The sequence below is a fragment of the Pseudopodoces humilis genome, chromosome 23, assembly GCF_049639895.1.
Source record: "Pseudopodoces humilis isolate 2021_Gansu_Grassland_sample_001 chromosome 23, ASM4963989v1, whole genome shotgun sequence".
Lineage (NCBI taxonomy): Eukaryota > Metazoa > Chordata > Aves > Passeriformes > Paridae > Pseudopodoces > Pseudopodoces humilis.
Window position 1 is genome coordinate 560,001 of NC_142222.1, and position 23,182 is coordinate 583,182.

Here is a 23,182-nt window from a genome sequence, read left to right on the forward strand (position 1 = left end):
CAGAAAAGGTTCCTGATTTCAAAGGATTCTCAGTCCTGCAAGCTTGTTCCTGGGGCTGGAAGTGCCCGTGGCTGTGTGCTGCAGCCTCTGGTGTCAGCAGCATTTGCTGTGACTCAGAGCTTGCTTGGCTGATGCTGAGCTTTGCTGGGCTCCAGTTCTGCTGACTGTTCTTACCTCCCCCTTCCTGGTTCTCCCCTGCAGAGCCAGGGACCTGCAGAAACAGAAACCAACCTCCAGGCTCTAGCCTGCCCTTCTTCTTGGCATGACTGTCCCCCTCCAGGGCAGCCTTGGGAATAGTAAATACCTGGAGACTGTACCCAGCACTTTCCAGGTAGGAGCCTGGAGTGACTCCTGAGGGTGACACTGCTGCATATCCAGTGTGAATGACACCTGGGCCACTCCTCTCCAGGGCTGTAGCAGTTCTAGGTATGCAAGATAAGCTCCCAGAAGTGTTGAATGATTCAGAAAAGCACTTCAGACCATTCAGAAAATGACAGCACAGAACTGCCTCACTATTGCTGGAGTTAGAGATGTTCTCCACTGAGCACACACAGAGGTAGGATGCTTGGCTATGCAAAGGCACGCACTCTTCCTACTGACAGTGTTTCTAGCGAAAAGTAGGAGCACTCAAAGGGCACTGAGGTCCCTTAAGGCCTGCTCCTCCAGCATGGTTCTGGGAGCTCAGGTCATGCCCTGGCTGCTGCAGGCATATGCTGCCGGCCTGAGGGCATGTGCAGCTCTGCCCGCTGCTCCCTGGGTAGTGCTGGCTGCAGTGCCTATGACAGATGGGTGGCATTTCCAGGGCAGGCAAAAGGGACAAGATATATTTAAATGCAGCAGATAATTAGGTAACAAAGAGTGCCTGGTACTGTGTACTCCTGGACCATCGAGGCCCTAAAATAGCACCAGGCCACTGGACAGGGGTGCTGACCCTGTCTGTGTCCTCCCAGGACAGGATTTGCTGTTGTTCCGTGGCAGCCAGTGTTGCTGTCACAGCCCAGGTGGCATGGCCAGGGACCTGGGGTGCCTGCTCTCACCATGTGAACCTGCTGGCAAGCAGAGTGGTGTGGGCAGGGTGGGATTCCAGGACCCCTCATGCTTGGGCTGTGGTTCAGACCCCCTGGGGTTCTCAGGACTGGTTCTCTCTCATGTTTTGTTCTGTCTTCAGTCCCCTCGCTAAGAGTGTGAAGAGTGAGTGGAAATTACACATAATTTTGAGGTGTGCCTCTGGATTCAGTTATCCTCTTGCCCAAGGAGATGCCCTGAGCCTTGGCTGCTTTCTGTGTATGGGCTTGCAGGAGTTCCTGTGCTGAGTGTGCCACAAGGGAAGGAATGAGCCTTGCATGTGTCTGGCACGTCTGAGCACACAGCGTGCTGATCACCCATCCTTGAACTGTATGTGACCAAACATGGGTGAGCTTCCTTCATATGGGAAAACATAGAGCTTGGGGGGCTTTCTTCAAAGGATGTCTTTGGTTTGTGTGCAGGATGTGAGTGCAAAGCAAGCAGGAGGCAGATCTTCACCACCCAGTGGAAGGGTTTCTGTTCAAAGAGGTGTCTCAGGGCCCTCAGTCCTTTTCCTGGGATTGAGAGCATGGATCCTTTCCACCTGTAGGTAAGTCAGACCCAAGAGGAGAGTGGCCCTTCAGTGAGCCTTGAAATAAACTCTTTAGCTCAAGGGAGCAACACCAAAGACCTTGCTGGCAGGTTGTCAGCAACCTGAGGGCTGCACCTGCTTCCAGAGACATTTACATAAATACTTCTGATCAGTAATGCCTGCTCTAACCTTGCTTCCCTGTTCTCTCCCCCTCCCGATGAGTGTTGCTGATGGTAGGAGTTCCACGCCGCTCCTGCTGCCGCAGGTGCACATCTCAGGTGTCCTGGCTGGATGCTCTGCTCCATTGTGGCAGTGCCACCTCCAGCAGCTTGAGCAGGTTCTGCTGTCCTCACCAGACCCTGGCACTGCCAGGGATTCCCATTAATGACTCCTTTGCTGCTCCCTCCTCTCAGTCACAGTGCAGTGTGAAGTCTGGATGGAAGCTGTGTGGGCTTTGGTGTGGTGCATGCCTGGGAAGGCGGTGCTGGTCAGCCTCTGGCCGCGCTCTGTGTCCCTGATGCTGAACGTGCTCAGGGAACACCGTGAGTCAGCAGGTCCTCGGGGCTGGGTTTCCTCGTGCACCCTGTGCCAGGGCCATTGCATTGGCTCTGGCTGCGAACCAGCAGCAAAGTGGAGCAAAAGATCTGCAGACAAAGGGCTTTTCTTTATTAGTTATTAATGTTGTTCAACTGAACCACTCCGAAATTGTCGGTAGCTAAGATTTGTGTTTGCATCAGGGGATTCCTGCTGGGGGTTTTGCTACCCTGTGCTGCTTCACTTCTTTCTTTAAGGAACTGTTGATAATACCCTGAAATATTTTGAGAAGATACAGACAAATGCAGCTTTAAGGTTCAGCTGCTGTTTAAACAACCTCCCTCCTGTTTAGGAGTCAGATCTTTTGCTCATTCACCCCCTACTTGTGCTGCAGAAGTTGAATGAAAACTTTGGATTTGAGTCTCAGGCAGCCCTGGGAAGAGTGCTGTATGGATGTGAAATCCTTCCTCATGACAGAATTTCATGTGGTGCTTTTGTGAGTGCTGCAGGGTCAGAGACTGGGGCTGCAGCCCCAGTGCTAGAGCTCGATCCAGAGGGTGGGTTCTCCATGTGTGGGCTCAGGACAGTGTTTACCTTGGCAGCTGGCTGCTTGAGCTGGGTCATGCGCTCCTAAGGGAGGTTGGGGTGTGTTCGGGCTGTTGCTGCAGCTGAACTTCAGGAAATTGTGTCAACTGAATCTGGGTCGGTGTTGCTGTGCAGTCACACGAACCAAAGGGCATTCAGAACCTGGAATAAGAGTTTTGTTCCCTTTGTTGCTCTTTGTAGTTTTTGCACTACGCTCCTCAAAATCAAGAGATGGGTTAGAAAGTATGCCAGTAGTGTCAGGGCCCCTCAGGGATGGCAAGGGCTGAGCAGCTCTGTGCTTGGTGGGGCCCTTTTCCCTTTTTCCACTTGTTATGTTCCATACAGATGCTCTTGAAGATCACTGGGGGGTTGAACATAGCCTGGTAATTCCAGGTGGCAGTATACATGCTCTTCTCTCTAATTTTCTAAATACACATTCTGACTTCAGTGTTTCTGTTGAGCCCAAGCTTCTCCTGGGAGAGGCTTGGTTGGAATGTTTCTTAGAGCTTCCTCTGAATTACCTGATATTGGTGACTATATAATACAGAACACCCAACTGTCTGCATCCCTCCCCTAATCCCTCCCTTGATAAAATAAGGCTTTATTTTCCAAATATTTGTATGTTACTGTGAAGAGGTTGCTGCACCACTTTTTGTTGCGGCTTCTCAGAGGTTGTCAGGAGCAGGAACTGCTGAGCCTCACGGATGGTGGGTTTGGAGATATTTGATTAAGGCTGCACAATGTCTAGATGCCAGGGCCACTGGTGCCACAGGACTGGTATAAATAAATTTTGTTTGTGCCATGTTCACACAATTAAAGGCAGAGCCCTGGACTGCGTTTGATGAGGTTTATTTTGCTAGTTAAGCCACACAGATTTCATTTACTCTGTGTGGTGTTCTAAAAACATATAGGAACGTACACACATCAAGGCCAAGTGTAAGAGTTTGATTAAAATCCACAGCAGTAAAGAGGTGCCCTGATGTGTTTGTATCAGTGCAGTGTCCACTGAGCTGGGATTTACTCAGGAGAGTATAAAACTAGGGTATTTTAACTTAAGGATCCTGCCCCGTGCTGGTTGTAGGCTGCACCCAGGGAAGGTCAAGGAAGCGCCATCACTCACTGTACATGTTTCTCTTTCAGAGGAGAATGAGAAGCTCTGCCTGGAGAGGGAGCAGGAGCAGAAGAAGGCAGGCAAGGCCAGCGTGCCCCGGGCCAACAGCTCCCTATCCCCGGAGGAGCCCCGGAGCGAACTGCTGGTGCCCATCTCCCCGCCGGGCCCGGTGCCCCTGGCGCCCCCGCCCCTGGCAGCTCCCATTTCAGTCATTCCCATCCCTGTTGTCACCAGTTCCCCCCAGCAAGCAGCCCAGACCGCCCTGTCGCCGCCGCTTGTGCAACGCCACCAGCCCCTGGTGAGCAGTCCCGGGGTCCCCAAGGAGGCGCCGTCGGTGGCACCGGTGATCCAGCGGCCCCCGGGCCCACACCTGCCGGATGGGAAAGCCACGACCCCGCCGGCGGGCAGCCCCAAGCAGCTGCAGCACTACGCGGCGCCGGTGCTGGCCATCTCCCAGCACCATGTGGTCCCACAGCCCATCCAGCCCCTGCAGCACCCAGCAGCTGCGCCCACACCGCTCGGTGCTCTCAAGCTGGCGCCGGCAGACGACATGAAACCCATCGAGCTCAAGAAAAGAATTGGAGGGTGAGTGCACTGTGTGGGGATGTGTCCAGGAGGGACCAAGCAAAGCTGCATCTCTCCGGAGCGGCTCCTGCTCGTGCAAAGTGTTATCAGATCAGAAACACTGAGACCTATGGATATTTAATGGCTGTGGAGGCTTTTTAGCTTGATGGGTTTTTATTTTCCTCCCTTGCTCCACACTGTAAGATTCTGTATAATGATTTTTTTTTTCTTGGCCAGAACTGTGTTGGGAAGCAAGTCCCAGCACTGCCTGTCTGATCTCAAGTGGTATCTCATGTTATATTTGGCAAAAGATCTCTGCTTGTACTGGTCAGGGAAATCAAAGTGCGCTGCTGCTTGTGGGAGCTTTCTTGAAAACTGGAATGGGATCTGGGAGATGTTATTCTGAGGACAGAGATCATCCTAGTTGTTGTTTCAGTTTCTCAGTGCTGTAAGTGCTAAGGGCCTCCTGCTTGCTCAGAATCTTGCATCTGGAAGGGGCTGAAGGCTATTTGGTCTGCCCTCACGCTCTGACAGGACTTATGGCTCTGATGTTCCTCCAGGTTAGTGTTTGGCTTGTTCTTAAGGACTTTGGCTGCTGGAGACCTTGCCTTCTCTGTAGGTGGTTGCTTCCAGACCACAGTATCCCAACAGGGAGTCTGGTATTACTGCGTGTGGACTGGGAGAACAAACCATTCCCTTCTTTACAGCAGTTTTACCTGTTTCCTTTGGCCCCTCAGTTTTCCTGCAGCATAAGTGACCTGGATCTGTTCAGTCTTCCCTCCTGGCTGTGCTGTCTAGGCCTCTGCCTGTTCTGGCTGCCTGCAGCAGGGGGATGTCTCTTGGCAGTTGGAGACAGTGTGTGAATCCCGTGGGGGCTGGAGGAGATGTACAGTGAACAGAAAAAAGGTTCATAGTGTCCATTGGGATGTAGCAATCCCAAGATGCATAGAAAGAAACAGCAAAAGTAATGCAGATAGGAGTTTGTGAAGGTGAAGGCTTTGGTAAAATGCCAGTGTAATTCCTCTAATAAGATCGGGATCTTCAGAGCCTGTCTGCTGCAGGAAGGGTCTGTCAGTCTGCACACTAATCAAGAGACCCTGTCAGTGACGTTTTGTGGGTTCAGGGAGCTGTGGAGGTTTCTGCTGGCACTGGGGTACCGGGGCAGGCTGCACAGGTTTGGCTGCCTGGGCTGTGGGCTGTGGGGTGGCTGCGAGTGTACCCACAAACTGCTGCTGTGCTGTCAGGCTGAGCTTGGCCCCTCGAAGCTGGGGGGCTATGGTACCAGTGTGGAGCACAGCATCACCTCTGTGTCCCTGCAGAATTGCTCCATAAGCACAGAAAAGATGTCTTTTTCAGTCTGTGTTTCATGGGAAAATGCTGTCAAATATTTGTGACAATTTATTAAATATGATTACCTCACTGTCCTGTATTTTCAGTCAAAGGCAAATAATTACTTTGCACAGTGTATGAAAGATACTTGAGATCTCCGTATCTGCTAATGTACCTTATCACTGCTGTAGCCGAAATACTGAGATAACATGTATTTGTTTAGCTTCTCCTAAAAATATATGTCTGATTCAGAGAGTGGGTGGACTCAAACCCCAAAACCAGAAACTCACTCTGGGTTTTCCTTGAGCAGTGACTGGAGAATTCCTGTATTGCTACATTCCATGTTTATCCTCAGCTGTGTTGTTTCATGCACGGTAAAAACCCAAAGCAGTTGTGCCTGCCCAATCCCATGCACTTGAATTTGGAACTGCACAAACCTTGTCCCACTGGAATGTAAGCATAGATCAGACCCAGGTCAGAATCTGGGCTCTCTGGGTCTGAACAAGTACTTAAAATTCATACTCTCTGTCTTTCCCTGTTGTTGGTAGTAGCTGTGTCTGCATATATACACACACATCACACCTGTTTGTATCTTCTGTGCATTATGCCCACAATGCTTAGTTCATCTGATGCACATGTAAAGTGTGGAGTTTGTCTTGAAACAGGATATGCAGAAATGCATATGTACTTAATGTTAAACCAGTGATATCTGAACACCTCTGCTGCTTTTGCATCTTGACATATAGACACTGCTGCAAGCACAGGTGCAAGGCAGGAGTTTTCAACCTGACACTGAGCTGATTTTTGTTCTGTTTGGGTTACAGGGTTGGGACCAGGGAAGTACATAATAAATTGGAGAAGAACAGGTGCGTAGAAAGCCAGGGGTTTGGGTTTTTTAATTGTAATTCCCCTCTTTTTTTTTTGCCTATTGTCTGTCAATATTTGTTTGGCTTTGGCGGGTTTTTGTTCATTTGTTTTCTTGTTTTTTAAACAGATAACCTGAATAAAATGCTTAGTGACTTTTACTGAATCTTGCAGTATTGCTTGGCATTCTTATAGCTCAGTTCTGCATTTCTTGCTTCCCAGTATGTTCTGTTTAACTGCATCATTGCATCCCAACCACCCTGCAAAGCCCTGATCCTGAAAAGCAGTAACAGTGCATAACAGCATGACTCTCTTTTGATTTAAAAGGAGTAAAATACCCCAAATCAGGGGTCAGTGTATAATGCAAATACAGAATAAACATCAGTTTCTGACCCAAGACTCATATAAGCCTGACTAGCTAAATTGGAAGTATGGTGACAGTGAAAGCACCAGCACAGTGAGATGAGATACTTTGTTTAAGGCTGCACAGTGTTCCTAGTAGGATAGTAGGATGGACCCCACGCACAATCTCTGCTGGGGTGAGCCAGCTGAGCTGTGAGCGTGCTGTGCTGGGGGCTGCTATGCACAGGTGCAGGTGCTTTGCTGGATTGAGGCCCCAATTAAGCTCTCCCCTCTGGTGGAATTGGTTTCTGGTGTGTCTCCTGGCAGCTGACAACCCACCTGTGTTTTCTTTAGACGTGCACATTTGAAAGAGTGCTTTGAGACGTTAAAGCGCAACATCCCCAACGTAGATGACAAGAAGACCTCAAACCTCAGTGTCCTCAGGAGTGCCTTGCGATACATCCAGGTATGTGCAGCGCTCGCGGGACTGCGCAGAGACTGCGGCTGACATGGCAGTGCAGAGGAAAATGGGGGAGAAATTCCTCTTCTAGAGGTTCCAAGCTAACCGCAAATCATCCTTACCAGCAGTGGTCATGGCAGGGAGCTGATAATTCAGATGATCTTAGAGATCCAGCCTGGGTTAACTTCAGTTGCTCCTTTTGGGCTCAAGTGAATTTTAATATGTATGGTTTGGGGATGTTTTCTGTTTGCTTAACCAAAAGACAGATTTCTGTAAAGATACGGTATATCTCAAAGTCTTAATGAGATGGACATGTGAGTGCAAGTCATTTGCTTGGAGGCAAGGAAAGCCTGGAATCTGAGGTTGCAGCATGAAGCTGCAGGTGGATGGGGCACCACCAGGAGTGAGTCTATGAGAAAGCACAGGTAAAATCAGTTGTGTTTATAGCTGGAGGGAAATAAGTGTTACTGTTTGCTTGTTTAATGTTTGTGAAAGTAGTTAACGTTGGCACAAAAGAAATTCTTGTAGATGTCCCCTGTGAATGTGAAATCAGTAGCACATAATGCAGTTAAAATTCATCTGGAAACTGAAACAGTTGCTGCATGTGTGTCTTGTATATTTTGATTGGAATAAATGATGCTGAGGATTGATCACAATGGACTTTTCCACAGTAAAACATAATTTTTTCTCACTTCCCGTTTTTCATCAGTCACTCTCAAACACCATTTCACTCTGATGTTTAGAAGCACTGGACATTGATTATTCACTTCAGCTTTGTTTTGGAGAATCAGTAATGCCTTAGAGTTAGATCAGTTCAGCCCTTCTCTTGGTTTTCACCAACAACTTCCGTCAGAGAGACTTTGATTGGGGCTGACTGTACCCAGCCCCTCTCCGTGTTGCTCAAAAATGTGGTTTTTGGATGTGTGGTTGTATCAAAACCTGAAGGGCTTTAGAGAAGATCTGAGCCTTTCTTTGGATTTTGGTAGGCTGACGTTGTGGTTTGCAGGAGGAACCTCTCTGATGGCCAGTCTCAGGGTGCAGTCCTGTCCGTGGGTCAGTGTGCTCTTCATGGGTCAGTGTGCTGTCCGTGGCTGTCTGTGGGTCAGTGTGCTGTCCATGGCTGTCTGTGGGTCAGTGTGTTGTCTGTGGGTCAGTGTGTTGTCTGTGGGTCAGTGTGCTGTCCATGGCTGTCCGTGGGTCAGTGTGTTGTCCGTGGGTCAGTGTGCTGTCCGTGGCTGTCTGTGGGTCAGTGTGTTATCTGTGGGTCAGTGTGCTGTCCATGGCTGTCTGTGGGTCAGTGTGTTGTCTGTGGGTCAGTGTGTTATCTGTGGGTCAGTGTGCTGTCCATGGCTGTCTGTGGGTCAGTGTGCTGTCCATGGCTGTCTGTGGGTCAGTGTGCTGTCAGTGGGTCAGTGTGCTGTCCATGGCTGTCAGTGGGTCAGTGTGCTGTCCATGGCTGTCAGTGGGTCAGTGTGCTGTCCATGGCTGTCAGTGGGTCAGTGTGCTGTCCATGGCTGTCAGTGGGTCAGTGTGCTGTCCATGGCTGTCTGTGGGTCAGTGTGCTGTCCATGGCTGTCTGTGGGTCAGTGTGTTGTCAGTGGGTCAGTGTGCTGTCGGTGGCTGTCAGTGGGTCAGTGTGCTGTCTGTGGCTGTCAGTGGGTCAGTGTGTTGTCAGTGGGTCAGTGTGCTGTCCATGGCTGTCAGTGGGTCAGTGTGCTGTCCATGGCTGTCAGTGGGTCAGTGTGCTGTCCGTGGCTGTCTGTGGGTCAGTGTGCTGTCCATGGCTGTCTGTGGGTCAGTGTGCTGTCCATGGCTGTCTGTGGGTCAGTGTGCTGTCTGTGGCTGTCTGTGGGTCAGTGTGCTGTCTGTGGCTGTCTGTGGGTCAGTGTGCTGTCTGTGGCTGTCTGTGGCTGTCTGTGGGTCAGTGTGTTGTCTGTGGGTCAGTGTGCTGTCCATGGCTGTCTGTGGGTCAGTGTGTTGTCTGTGGGTCAGTGTGCTGTCCATGGCTGTCCGTGGGTCAGTGTGTTGTCTGTGGGTCAGTGTGCTGTCCATGGCTGTCTGTGGGTCAGTGTGTTGTCTGTGGGTCAGTGTGTTGTCTGTGGGTCAGTGTGCTGTCCATGGCTGTCCGTGGGTCAGTGTGTTGTCCGTGGGTCAGTGTGCTGTCCGTGGCTGTCTGTGGGTCAGTGTGTTGTCAGTGGGTCAGTGTGCTGTCCATGGCTGTCTGTGGGTCAGTGTGCTGTCCGTGGCTGTCTGTGGGTCAGTGTGCTGTCCATGGCTGTCAGTGGGTCAGTGTGCTGTCCGTGGCTGTCTGTGGGTCAGTGTGCTGTCCGTGGCTGTCTGTGGGTCAGTGTGCTGTCCATGGCTGTCAGTGGGTCAGTGTGCTGTCCGTGGCTGTCTGTGGGTCAGTGTGCTGTCCATGGCTGTCAGTGGGTCAGTGTGCTGTCCGTGGCTGTCTGTGGGTCAGTGTGCTGTCCGTGGCTGTCAGTGGGTCAGTGTGCTGTCCATGGCTGTCTGTGGGTCAGTGTGTTATCTGTGGGTCAGTGTGCTGTCCATGGCTGTCTGTGGGTCAGTGTGCTGTCCATGGCTGTCTGTGGGTCAGTGTGTTGTCAGTGGGTCAGTGTGCTGTCCATGGCTGTCAGTGGGTCAGTGTGTTGTCAGTGGGTCAGTGTGCTGTCCGTGGCTGTCTGTGGGTCAGTGTGCTGTCCGTGGCTGTCTGTGGGTCAGTGTGCTGTCCATGGCTGTCTGTGGGTCAGTGTGTTGTCAGTGGGTCAGTGTGCTGTCCATGGCTGTCAGTGGGTCAGTGTGTTGTCTGTGGGTCAGTGTGCTGTCCATGGCTGTCAGTGGGTCAGTGTGCTGTCCGTGGCTGTCTGTGGGTCAGTGTGCTGTCCGTGGCTGTCTGTGGGTCAGTGTGCTGTCTGTGGGTCAGTGTGTTGTCAGTGGGTCAGTGTGCTGTCCATGGCTGTCTGTGGGTCAGTGTGCTGTCCATGGCTGTCTGTGGGTCAGTGTGTTGTCTGTGGGTCAGTGTGTTGTCTGTGGGTCAGTGTGCTGTCCATGGCTGTCTGTGGGTCAGCATGCTGTCCGTGGCTGTTCATCGGTCAGCAGCAGGAGGAGTGGCTGGTCAGCTGGCCTGCAGTGGGTGCTGGTCTGGCGTGGTAGAGGAGGAGGTCAGGGTGACCTTGGGTCGCAGCAGCGTTCGCCGGCACGTGTGTGGGGAGCACATGGCGAGCACAAGGCCTCGCTGGCGCGGCGGGGCTGAGCCGGCGCTGGCGCTGACCCAGAGCCCGCGCAGGGCTGGCTCGCTGCCCCATGGCAGTGACACGGCACAGCCTGTGACGTTGTGTAACCTCCTCGCCTTCTCCTCCTCATCCTCTCTGGCAGCTGCTCAGGGAGTATCCTGAGCGCTGTTTCCCTTGGCAGTGCCAAAGTCTGTGACTCAGTCACAGGATTCAGTTGTGCTAAAAACTTGATTTCTGTGTATTTGTATGAAAAAAACCCAGATTATTAGAAATCTGATTTGAAATTTCAGCATTCAGAAACAAAAATCGACTTTTAATTTTTATTTTTCTTTACTGCAGTTTGAATTTAGGTTTGATCTGTTTCAACAAAAATAACATCAGTGTGAGGATGGCCACTGATCATGTGCCAGTGTTTCACTCACAGGCTCGGTGTTTCCCTTGAAAAGAGAACAGGGAAATTGTACAAAAGAGATTTCAAAGTAATAGCTCTTACTTTCAGGATAGCAGAGTAGTTTTTCACTAAAGGGAAAAAAAAGCCAAAAAAACTCAAATCCAAATGAGCTTCTCAGGGGAGGAGCACAGCATTGGCCAAAGCTCTGCAGAGCGGCTGTTCTGCTCCTGCAGGCACTGTGACAGTATGCTGATTGTTGCAGCCTCTCTTCCTACAAAATCCTTCCTTCCCCCCTTCCCAGCTGGAACTTTGTATCTGCATCAAATCAGGTAAGTTAGAAAGGTAAATTCTGAACTTCCCATACAGCCGTCATTTTAATTTATCCTTGGACCTGGGCTTGTGCTCTGCAACAGTAAATTAGAATTTGCAGTTAAGCACACGGTTGCACAAAGGAAATGGGGCCCAACGCAGCTGGAAGTTAATAATCTCTTTAGCTGGTGATTCAGCTTGAGGCAGTGTGGGCTGTTGTGCTGCAGTTCTCAGCTGAGGAGGGTGTCCCAGCAGGTCCAGCAGCAGACCAGGCTCCAGACCCCAGCACGCATCTCCAACCAAGTCTGTTCATTACATGGGCCGCCTCGGCTCTTGTTCTTCGCTTTCCTGACTGCAAAACCTGAGTGAAAATGCTGGAGACCTCTGGGAAGTTTGTAAGATGCATGGAGCAACGTGGAAAAAAACACAGTGAGAATAAAATGCTGTTTGCTTTGAGAGAGCAGAGCCCTGTCCCCTGGCTTGCTCCTGAGCAGTGTCCCCAGGCAGAGGACAGAGCCCCTCTGCACCCTGCCTGTGCCGGGGAAGGGGCAGCGGGGAGCCCTGGCACAAGGCAGACATGGCTCACAGTGCGTGCAGCTGGGCTGGGTTTGATTCTCTCTGCAGGATTCCTTCCCTGTAGGAAATGGAATCATCTTCTTTGGAAGCTAGCTGAAGCCCTTAAGCAAAGCTGCTACTCTGTTCTCAAACTGTGCCTGTCACTGTGGCACCTGAACACCCTCCCGTTTCAGGAGTTATTTTCTATTGTACATTTAGTGTCAGATGACACCCAGGTGATTTGCTCACCAGGTAACACTGGGACAGCTGGCACACAGCCAGCCCAACCCATCAGTCTTGGGCTGCGCTGCAGGTCCTGCTTGTTGGCCAGTTTCCCCAGTATACCTGAAATGCTGACTAAATAACAATGCGCTTTCAAAATCAGAGATGCAGCTGAGCTTCCCAGGGCATGCAAAAGGCAAAGAGTAAATGTCTTTGGAAGGTGTGGAAGCAAGGCATTACTGTGATCCCAACCCCTGCACTTGCTGCTCAGGTATGGCAGAGGCACTGGGGGCTGCTGTGGTGGCAGCTCTGTGGTCCTACAGAACAGTTTTGGCTGTTTGTGAAATAGGCTTGGCTTGCAAGTTCCCAGAAGTCCTCTGGCAGCCCTGCTTGTGGTGTTAGAGACAAAACATAGCTGTGCTGAACTGAGGATTTATAGTATGGCAAATTGGTCATTACTACCTTGGGAAGGGGCAAGAAGGGTGAAATTTCCTTATGATTTACCAGTATTCACCACTACTGCCAATCATTTTTGATGCTTAAGTTGTTTATCCTTGCCTCCTCTCCTTTGGCTTCTCAAACTGCCTGAAGTAACAGTTGTGCACCTAAGAATGATATTGTTTCCTATTCATGCCAACAATAATTAACAGATTTGACTCCCTTCAGGGTAGAATGAATCCAAAGTACTATCCAAGGATGCCTAAGTAGTGCATGTAAAAATCCTTTGTGAAGCCCTTTTTAAGCTGATCTTGTGGACATATGGACAGACCAGATACCAGTTTTATGTTGAGTAAATTTTCCTTTTAAGATTCACAGTATCTCTTTGTCTTTTAGTTTATCTATTGGTCATTTCACTGGTGCCTGAGCACAATCATCCCTGTCTGCATGTAGAGGACCAGAACAAGAGCAGTGGATTTTTGGGTCCCATAGCAGTGCTTGATTTGGGATTTGGGTGTTGATGGGTGCAGAGGGCCCTGCAGCCTTGCCACATCCTGGTGCTGGAGGTGCTGCACTGCAGACACAAACCCACAGGTCTGACAATGGTTGTGGTTAGAGACCAGAACTTATTTACATTCAGACACTGTTGTGACTGGATTATTGATCAAAATGCATAAACCAAACCATGCTGCTGAATTCTGTTAGGTTCCCCACCTTGATGAGGATGGCTGTAACTGTTATTTTCTTATTCTTTGCCAGCTATCAGGTGAATATACTCACCTTCTGTAAAACTCTGGTAAGAGTTGGGTCCATCAGTACCTGCTGTGCCTCTCTCATGTGAGCAGCATTCACATGCCAAGCTGTGCTGCTTCATGTTGTTTACCTGACCTGATCTACTGATTCCATCTTGTCTAATTAGCCTGAGTCTCAGTGCCAGTAATGAAGGCCTCCATCATCTATAGGCTATGGTCATGCAATGTGGTGTCATCTGTAGATTTCAGAAAGTGATGAGAAAGAAGACCTTCAAAAAAACAGTGTTTAATTCCCTGCTGTTCCTCCAGCTGCAGCAGGACCTGTCTGCAGGGAGGCTCATCCAGGGAGCCATCAGGGCATTTTTATTTGCAGGCTTGGCCACAAAACATGTCCTGTAATAGTGATTAAAAATGTCCAGCATTTGGACCTTGTTGAGTGATTGGAGGCATTTCTTGACCATTGCCAAGAGGGAAGGTGATTTTTTTTTTGAAGTATCTCACTTGTTACTTGTACATGAGAGTTTGGAAAGGGTGAATGGAACTGTAAATCTGTCAGTGTGTTTGTAATTGTCAGTGTATCCACACCTGCTCCACTGCTGTCATCTAAGTCGTAGTTTGAGGAAGCACTCAGGGTTGTAAAAACCAAACCAGCCTGTCAGTGGGTTGTGGCACAGGGTTTGGGAATGCTGCTGTGTGTTTAGGGGCTGTTGCTTTTTCTGGTTGCCACCTGTTGTCAGAGCTGGCATGGGAGGGGAGAGTGATGGGCCCTAATGAGAGTAGTGCTAATTACAGCTTGATTGTGAGGGCTCTATTTTATGTGTGACACCGCAGAAGTCGCCTGCCTTTGAAGCGCAGCAAAAGCCCCAAACAAAGCAAAGGCAGCCAGTCAGCCTAGCAGAGGAGCTCCAGCCCTGGCCCAGCCTGGCGAGCAGCAGGGGCAGTGTGAGTGCCAGGGCTGCTGTGCCAGCAGCAGTGCACACCCAGGCCCTCCAGCACAGACTGAGGTTTCCACCCAGTTCTGCCTCATGTCCTCACACAGGTGCTGGAGTCGGTTTGTGTTTAACAGCTGGGTTTTGTGTCCTCCCACTGCCACCATGGCCCTGACAATGAGGGAGATGGGTGGAGAGAAATCCTCTGGTGACCCAGATGTGCTCTGTGGGCCATGGGTGGAGCTGCTGGGATGTGAGTAAGTGGCACTGACCTCCTTAGATGATGGCGAAACAGGAAGGAGAGGTGGTGCGGGAGGATGGCATCATTCCCTGGGTCACCAAGACCTCAGACCTGCTGCCGTGGTGTGGGGGAGTGGTTCTGTCAGAGCCCTTGGCTCTTGGGACTGCCAGCATCTGCCAGAACTGTGTTTTGTGAGGTGTCCTCTTCCAAGAGAAGGCCTCACTTCCCTGCTCCCTGCACAGGGTCCCTTCAGGCATGCAGCTTACCTGTGCCTTGTGCCTGTTGGCTGAGCCCTAGTGTAGGAACGGGAACAGAGGGAAGGCTGCACCCAGGACCCGTCCAGAACTCTGCCTTGGCTCCTGCAGCAGCTGCTCTGAGGTGCCTGCAAGGAAATCACAGAAGCACTGCAGCAAGTGGATGCAGGGATAATGTGTCTGCTCAGAAATCTTCTCCTCATCCCCAGCAGACAGCTCTGGCTGTGGCTCCAAGGCATAAATCTGCCTCTTGCCCTCTGGAGCTGCTGTCCATGCGTCATCACAAAGGCTGGAGAAGAGCTTTGGGGTCCTGCATCCAGCAGTCATGTTGCTAATAGTAATCCCTTCTTGAGTTTCAGCATGCTTTATTTCTGTTTGCAGAAAATGATGACAATTAATCTCAAAAGCACATTTCCTGCGATTTTTTTTATTTCAATTTTTTTTTAAATTTAAGTGCTGCAGAATTAAATTTGAAAGTAAAAAATCAGAAATTTTAATTTTCCAAGTTATTTTAATTTGTTTGGGATCATTTTCTAAGTAACAAACACACCACAGGATCTTCTGTGGAATTCACTGGAATCCACTGGAATTGCAAGAATCTCATTTGTTTCCTGAACAACAGAGACTGGTTAAAAAATAAAAATAGGAAAAGCAAAAGACATGACTAAACTTTACACCAAGTGATTGTAAGTCATACTTCAGTTATTTTGAAATTGAATTTCTAGTGTCCTTGTGAGTCATATCAAGGAATTAAACCAGATCTGCTTACCTGGTGGCAACCAGCATGGGGTCAATGACTGGCCTGGGCATGGCTCAGCTTTTCTCTGCTTTGTTGTATTGTGGGTTCCAGTTGTTTGCTATCTTTTTTTGTTTGTTTGTTTTTGAGTTTGTTTGGGGTTTTGTTGTTGTTTTGTTTAACTTTTGTTGGGTTTTTTTTTTGTTTGCTCACTGTTTATTTTTTCTGAATTTAACGTTTTGTCTTCCTGGTTTGGATTGTTCCTCCCCTCTGCCCCAGTGACTGTTTGTACTTTGTCCAGCACGTGGTGCTTCAGGAGGCTGACTCTGACAGGTTGGTGCAAACAGCCACGTTCCAGCCCTAGTTTTGATCACAGATTATGGCCTGATGTCTTTTTTATCAGGAGCCTGAAGTGCAGTTATCAATGTGAAATGATAAATGTAAATACCAATGCACGTTCTCATTTTCCATGATTGCTCTGCTCCAGGCAGATTTCCTATTCTGGCAAGTATTTCTGTCTAGAAGTTGATCCCTACCCTTGCGGCCAGGTTGAGCAGTGGTGAGTGGTGCCCACCCCACTGGGACCTGCCAAAAAGTGCAGTGCAGCCTGTGTGATGTGTTGCAGCCTGTGTGATGTGTTGCAGCCTGTGTGATGTGTTGCAGCCTGTGTGATGTGTTGCAGCCTGTGTGATGTGTTGCAGCCTGTGTGATGTGTTGCAGCCTGTGTGATGTGTTGCAGCCTGTGTGATGTGTTGCAGCCTGTGTGATGTGTTGCAGCCTGTGTGATGTGTTGCAGCCTGTGTGATGTGTTGCAGCCTGTGTGATGTGTTGCAGCCCATGCAGTGCAACGCAGACGGGCTCCTTCCCCCAAGCCTGTGTGAGAGTGAGGTCACCTCCCGGGCCAGCAGTGCTCCTTGGCTGCTGTCCTCGGTCAGGCCGGAGCACGTGGGAGAGCTGGGTCAGAAGGCTGCTGGCAAGCACCCATGGCCTGGCTGCTGGTGCACAGGTCACACTGATGGGGAGCGAGGGGCAGTCTCTGCTTCACCTTGCAGGCTTTACCTTGGTTTTGATCCTGGTGTGAAGTTCGAGATCTTGGGAGGCTGAAGCTGGGGCACGAGCACTGGGAGCCTGAAGACCTTGTCCTGTGCCGCCTTGCCATTAGCACACAGGCTGTCCCCTCTTGCAGGCCCCTGGGGACTGGGCATGGTGAGACCCTCACCCCGTTCTCCTGGTGCTGAGCACGATCTGTTAGTGTCTTCGGGCTTTGGGTTAAAAAGTTTGTGTTTGGGAAGGCGAGACTGTGGTCCTGTGCTGAGCAGAGGCTCCTATGGCACAGGCTGTGTGGCTGTGGGTGGTGGCAGTGCCAGTGTGGCTGCAGCACAGCGGTGACGTTGGGCTGTGGAGGTGCCCTTGTGTCCCACCTGTATTTTGCTGTTGGTGGTACCAGGCCAGCACATCCGGCATCGCTGCAGGATGTCATCTCCGAAAGCTGGCAGAATGAAACAGTTGCCATGGGAACCATGGCTTTGGTTCCCCTGGCAACCAGCCGGGGTTCACACACGGCTGCTTCTTGCAGACAGAGGGGCTGGTTGGCATCGATGGGGGTGGGCCCGGGTCTGCGGGCAGGGTCAGAGTCTGGCAGGGGCTGTCACCTTGGCAGTGGCTGCAGAGGCTGGGGATGCTGGTTGGAGATGGGAGAACTGGCTCCTCGCCTTCCCTTTGCAGGCCCTGCTGCATCACAGCAGCTCGGGTGGGCTTGGGGAGTGTGGTTGGTGTTGGTGCTGTGCTGTGAACAAACTGCTTGTGGCTGCTGAGGAACGTAGACAGTTCAGCACCATTTGAAGTAGGAATGCCCAGAATTGATAGAAGTGATGGAAAATCTCCAAATCCTACACGTGAGCGTGGTGCCTTGGCCAGTGGTGTTTTGGCAGCTGGGGCTGTTTGGGTTCCGTCTGGGGCTCTGTGGGGACAGCTTGTTCCCCAGCACCCCTCTGGTCCTGGCTGGAACGTTTTGGAGTCAGGCTGGTGGAATCTTGCTCCTGCTGTGAATCTCGTGGAGCATGGCAGTCCCAGCAAGAATAAGATCCTTTTCCTAGGATGTTACACATAGGATCCTTACATATAGGAGTCAAAGCTCTGTGCAGCAGTGGAGAGCCTGACCAGCTGGTCTGGCCTGTTCTGGAGGCCCTGCAGGTCAGTGGCAGCTCAGGACCCCCCTGGCTCGGCATGTCCCACTCTCTGGCACCAGCTGTGATCCCCAGAGCAGAAGGTTAAAGAATCTGGCTCAAAATTGCAAATCGCTCTCCTGATTGCTCATTGATGAGGTCTTTTCAATCAGCAAATGCCATGCAAGAGAAGAAAAGAGCTGAAATATACTTTAGAAAAGCTCATAATTGAAAGTGTGTTTTTAAACTGCTAATAAAATGTTTATGAAGGGAATGGTGTAATAAGGCCTTTCAAACCTCACTAATGCCAGCCGCAGGGCCAGCAAGATTCCTGAGGCAGGCGCAGGGAAGGCGTTGGGGACGTTATTTCCAGTCTTGACATGAGAATGAGCAATTTAATTACAGACAACTATAAAATGGAAAATTCTTTGCAGTGACAAATGACTATTGCTACACAAGGAGAGCAGGAATTGGTGTATGGTTTGTTTACCAAATAATAGCAGGGAGATGCACACAAGGACCAAATAGTGGCTCCAAAGCAGCCAGGATAGTGGGCACAAAGTGGGGAAGAGTTACCACTGGAATTGTGTCAGGCCTTTGCTGTCACTGTAGTTGTCTGGTCTCGCTTCAATAATCCAGGTTGATAAAGGCTGCCAAGGAGCTGACAGGTAAAGGAGGAAAATCAGATACTCCAGGAGAGCAAAAGCAAACCCACGTGTGGATTTTAATTTGGTTGCTGGTGTTTGAATAAAAGATGAAGGAACTCACCACTGCCTTTGTATCCTTGTCACCGCTTCCACCTGCACAGGGAGCAGCCCCTGCCTGGCAGGGGAGGAACAGGCCCTTGGTCTGCTGCAGAGGGCTCACTCAGCTTCAGCTCAGCGGAGCTGAGAGTGTTCTGGTGTTTCATCAGAGCCAGCAGCTGATCTGCAATACTTCCCAAGCATCAAAAACCATAGATGGATTCACAAGAGTATGAGGAAATCCATGATTTCTTCCTGGGGTAGCTCAGCTTCCCCCTTTAGCAGGGCCAGGATCTACTCTTTTAAGTGATGCTCATGTGGAATTTTTTTTAAGAGCAAAACATAAAAGAGTTCTGAAGTCATAGCTTCTGTAGGTTCCTCACACTGCAGTGTAACAGTTGCCTGGGTAACCAGGGTTCCCAACTGCTTAGCAGGGAAAAAAAGAAATGCTACAATGATGGAGACACAGACGTAAGAAGGAGGGTCTGTGCTGGAGCCTGATGCTTGCAGAGAGCAGTGTGGGATGGGGTGGGCTCAGTGAGGTGCAACCCCCAGCTTTAGGCTGCCCTCTGCAAACAGAGCAGAGCTTGAGGGGTGTGCCTGGCCTTCCTTGGGCCAGCCCAGCCTGGCCTCTCCCTGAGGAAGTGGGAAAACAGGAATGCAGGTAACTTCAGTGATTTTTCTGCTGTGGAGAAACAGGATCAGTATTTTGTGAGCTAGGTTATACGTGTGTCCAGGATCTCGGCAAGCAGCTGTCATCCCAGGTGCCAGCACCAGATGTGAACCCTTGCCATGGTCCTTGCCAGTGGCTGTGGAGGTGGGTCAGGTGTCAGCTCCTAACCCTACCCTAGGCCTCTGCCTTAGTGAAATTTCACAACTAGAAGGAAAGGTGGTTGGGCATTGGTATGATTTTTGTTTTAATAAAAAATTTAATTCTCAATTACTATGTTACTTGTAGTTTTAAGGTCCCCTCTGCCCTTTTCAGTGCTACTATTACATGCCCATTCTGCTGGAAAATTGCAAAGGCTTGGCTTTGGGGAAAAGTGTCTGTGTGTTTATATATTACTTTATATTGTCTGTTTTTTTATTGCATGAGATCCATGGTGATAGTGCTGACAAAAACTGCTGTTTTAGGAGAACATCCTGGGGATCAGGGGGTTTTATCTAAAGGTTTTGATGTGCAGGGGCAGGTCAGTGACCACAGTCCCAATGACTAGGGGTTGGCTGTCACTGGACTTACTGTTGACTGATGGGAAATCCTGGCACCTGATGTGGGCAGGATGATTTGCAGAAAATAATCTGTCAGGAGGTGGATGCCGGAGAGCCGCGTGTCCCCGAGGTGCCAGTGCCATGGTCAGGGGGCACGCGGGGAGATGCGTGGCTGCTCCATCCACGCCAGCTGCCATGGTGAGAGCCACAAAGGCAGAAGGGTCCCTACTTCCTGTCCCTCGAAGAGTGCTCGTTTCTGCAAGTCCCAGGCTTAGCTCCCAGTGCAGGGCACACTCAAAGTCCCTGCGGAGCCCCCAGGCTCCGCACCCACGCATACCTGCAGAGTGGGGCAGCGCTTGGAGGGGAGCTCAAAGGAGAGGGAAGAGGACTCCAGTTAATCCCACCCAGTTCATTATTAGGCCAGAGCAGCTCAGCCTGGAGATGTCTTTACCAAGGGAGCTCCAGTGAATTGGATCCCAGAATAGGTTTTGAAAGATTACCGGTGCCTCCAGTCCATCTGCTGCTCCAGCCTCCCCAGCAGCTCCCCTTGGAGAGCGCCCAGCCATGCTGGGGCTGGGAGGAGAGGGGCTGCCGGGAGCTGGCACCCAGTCAAGGGCTGAGAGTGCTGGCACTGAGGGAGGCAGAGCCCACAGGGCTGAGCTTGGACCAGTGCCACGTCCCAGAGCCTGTGGAGTGCCTGCAGAGTGACATAGTGAACTCCCTGGCTCTCCTGGCTGGGAGACTGACTCCTCCTGGTGCTTGCTAAGGGTTTGCCTGCCTTCCCAGTAATTAAAAGTTTGTAACTAATTACCAGCTGCCCTGCTCATACTTCGTGGTAGTGCTTTTCCCCAGTGCTGGGAGTGTACTCTCAGAGCAGGGAACGAAGCCAAATCTACTTGAATATGCGTGTGCTGTGCCCGCTGCGGGTGCGGAGGCTGCTGCGGGGACTTGGCGCCTGCTCCTCCTGGAGAGCTGTTCCTGTTCTGTCCTCTCGTGCCCTGCGTGGAGAGCAGCTTTGGGGAGATGCTGCAGAGAGGGGCTGGGCTCATGTTTGCACAGCAGGTTTAGCTCAGCCTTTCTTCTGCTTGCCTTTCCTGATGACATGGTGAGTGGAAGACATTCAGACAAGTTACGTGCAAGTCTCGCATGCTGAAACCTGATCCAGGAGCATGCACCTTCCTGGTCACCTTTGCCTTCCCCTGCATGGCTCGTCCCACCATGCCCCTTTGCAAGGGGATCAGAGCACACACAGCACATGACTTTTCTGGATCAGGTAAAATGCTTTGGCTGCACTGGATAGGAAAGAGACTTTAAAACCAGCCTGTGGATTTGGGCCTCAGCCTCGTGGGAATCCCTGGGCTACAGGTCAGGGCTGGTGTAGAGCCAGGATTCCAGGGGTCCCCAGCCTTCCTTCCTGGCTGTCCCCATGGCTGCCTCCCTGCAGTGACTGTAGGTCTGCTGGGCTTCCCGAGGACAGAGCAGTGGGATCTGTGTTGATCTATCTGCTGCCTGCTTTGGCTTGAGCAGCAGCAGGAGAGAAAGAACTGCCCCCTTTGTCTGAAAACCCTCTGTTTTGAGGAGCTTTTAGCTGATCTGGGGGGAGAGGAGCTGTCTCCATTGACACACCTGCAGTGGTTGTGCCCTGCTAACACACATTGTTTGGCTCTTTTAAAAATATTTCCTTTATTGTTATTACCAGGACAAAAGGTAGTGGCAGGAGCTCCCTAATCTTTGTTGCCTTAGGCTGCATTAAAGGCTGGCTGAACAGGCTTTAAGGTCCTTCCCAGCAAACCTGAGAGCTACAACACCGTCAGAACTATTGAAAGGCGTGAGGACAGGCTCTGATTGTACTCATTCTGGAGAACCTGAGAGAGAAATAAAGAGATGTGTTAAGCAGACCATGAGCCTGGTCCTCTGCCAGGTGTGGGGTTTGCTTTTGAGCTCAGTGCTTGCCAGCAGCGAGGGAATAGGAGTATCTTTGTGGGCTCTGTGTGGCTGGTATTTTCAGAAGCGTGTGGGATTTAAATTCCCAGTGATGAAACTTAACTTCAGAAAATGGACAGTCTGTATGTATTTTTACAGATTTCATCTGATTTTTCTCTTTTTTGCATACAGTAAATGTGGCCCTGGGCTGGGGGACCAAGTCTTCCAGTGCAGTGTGCAGTGCTACACTGGCTTAAAAACTCATAGAACAGGCCTTGGAATAGTTGATCCCCCTCAGGTGTGTGTGGTTTGTATTTCCCAGCAGTAGTGCTGGGCAGTGTGGGGTATTTCTGTGTATTGTGCTGACTGATGCAGCAGCTCCCCTGACCTTACCAATGGATGTGGTGGTTCCCAGCGCCAAGGGGGCGTTAGCAGGAGAGGACAACGTGCTCCCTTCCTTCCTGTTTGACCTCAGAGTTTCCCTGTGATGCAGGGGGTTGTTGGTTCTACCATCCACCATGGTAATGTGAATCCTCTCTAGATCAGGAGCTCTTGGTGTGGTGTGTGCTGTGTGTTGCTCAGAAACTCATCAGTGCTTAGGCTTTTTCTTTCCTTCTAAGCATTTCAGTTTTGGGGGTTTATCACTTTTCCCTCAGAAAGCAGAAAGCCTTCAATTAGAGCAATACTTGATGTGCCAGATCTTGTCCTTCCCTTTCTGCCCCAATTTGGAAGGTATAAATATAGCTGAATACATATTACACCAGCATAACTGACAATATAAAATAATGAGCTGTGGACATGGGAGTGACCAGATTAGTGTAGATTATTCTTGTCTTTGTTCTCATTATATTTATTTTTCTTTTCTCTGACTTTAGACTTTAAAGAGGAAGGAAAAGGAATATGAACACGAGATGGAGCGGCTGGCAAGAGAGAAGATCGCTACCCAGCAGCGGCTGGCAGAACTGAAGAACGAGTTGAGCCAGTGGATGGATGTCTTGGAGATTGACAGAATTATTCGACAGACAGTTCAGCCAGAGGATGACCAGGCATCTACCTCGACAGCATCAGGTATTCATAATTTTTCTCTTTTTTCATAATCATCACAGAAGGTCATTGACACACCTACGCTGGGGTGGTGGGGATCTTCATTTAGCAGCATCAGGGTTTCTTTACATTCAGAATAAAGTATGGAGTGTTTATAATAATTGATGTTGTTAATAACACACTGCTGCTCATGTGAAATAAACTGAAACTTGTGCATCAATGTTGAGTAGATACAAAGTGTGGGTTTGCACATCCAACCTCATTGTGGAGATAAATCCCTGCTTTCCAAACTTAGCTTTTTTCTTGCACAGCTCTGCAGCCCTCCTCGTTAGAAGTGGGCATCCTGGTGTATTTGTGTGGATGTGGGAGGGTGTTCAGCACATTTAGAAGAAGGTTTTGGTGTAGGGAGAATCACCTGAGCGTTTGAACAACTTAATGAGCCTTCACATTGCGTGAGGAGGATCCACAGTGAAGATGAAATGACACTAATGGATACCTGACGTGCAGTTCTAGTGAGAAGTTTCTGTGAGATAGGAGAGTGTGTGCTTCTCTCCACACCAGGGATCTGCAGCAGGAAGAGTAGGCAGTCTGTGGACATAGAGCTTTCCAGAGACACGGAGGCTTTAGCAGTGCATAACATTCACAGCAG

The 23,182-nt window shown here is 50.3% G+C and overlaps 1 protein-coding gene across 1 annotated transcript in view; it reads left to right on the forward strand.

Annotated features, from left to right (window-relative positions):
• MNT (MAX network transcriptional repressor) overlaps positions 1–23,182 on the forward strand; it is a 35,099-nt gene that overhangs the window by 9,567 nt on the left and 2,350 nt on the right. The window contains exons 2-5 of the mRNA XM_005525649.3: positions 3,857–4,412; positions 6,545–6,586; positions 7,281–7,392; positions 22,365–22,557. Coding sequence (XP_005525706.2) covers positions 3,857–4,412; positions 6,545–6,586; positions 7,281–7,392; positions 22,365–22,557 — 903 coding nt within the window. The remainder of the gene's footprint in view (positions 1–3,856; positions 4,413–6,544; positions 6,587–7,280; positions 7,393–22,364; positions 22,558–23,182) is intronic.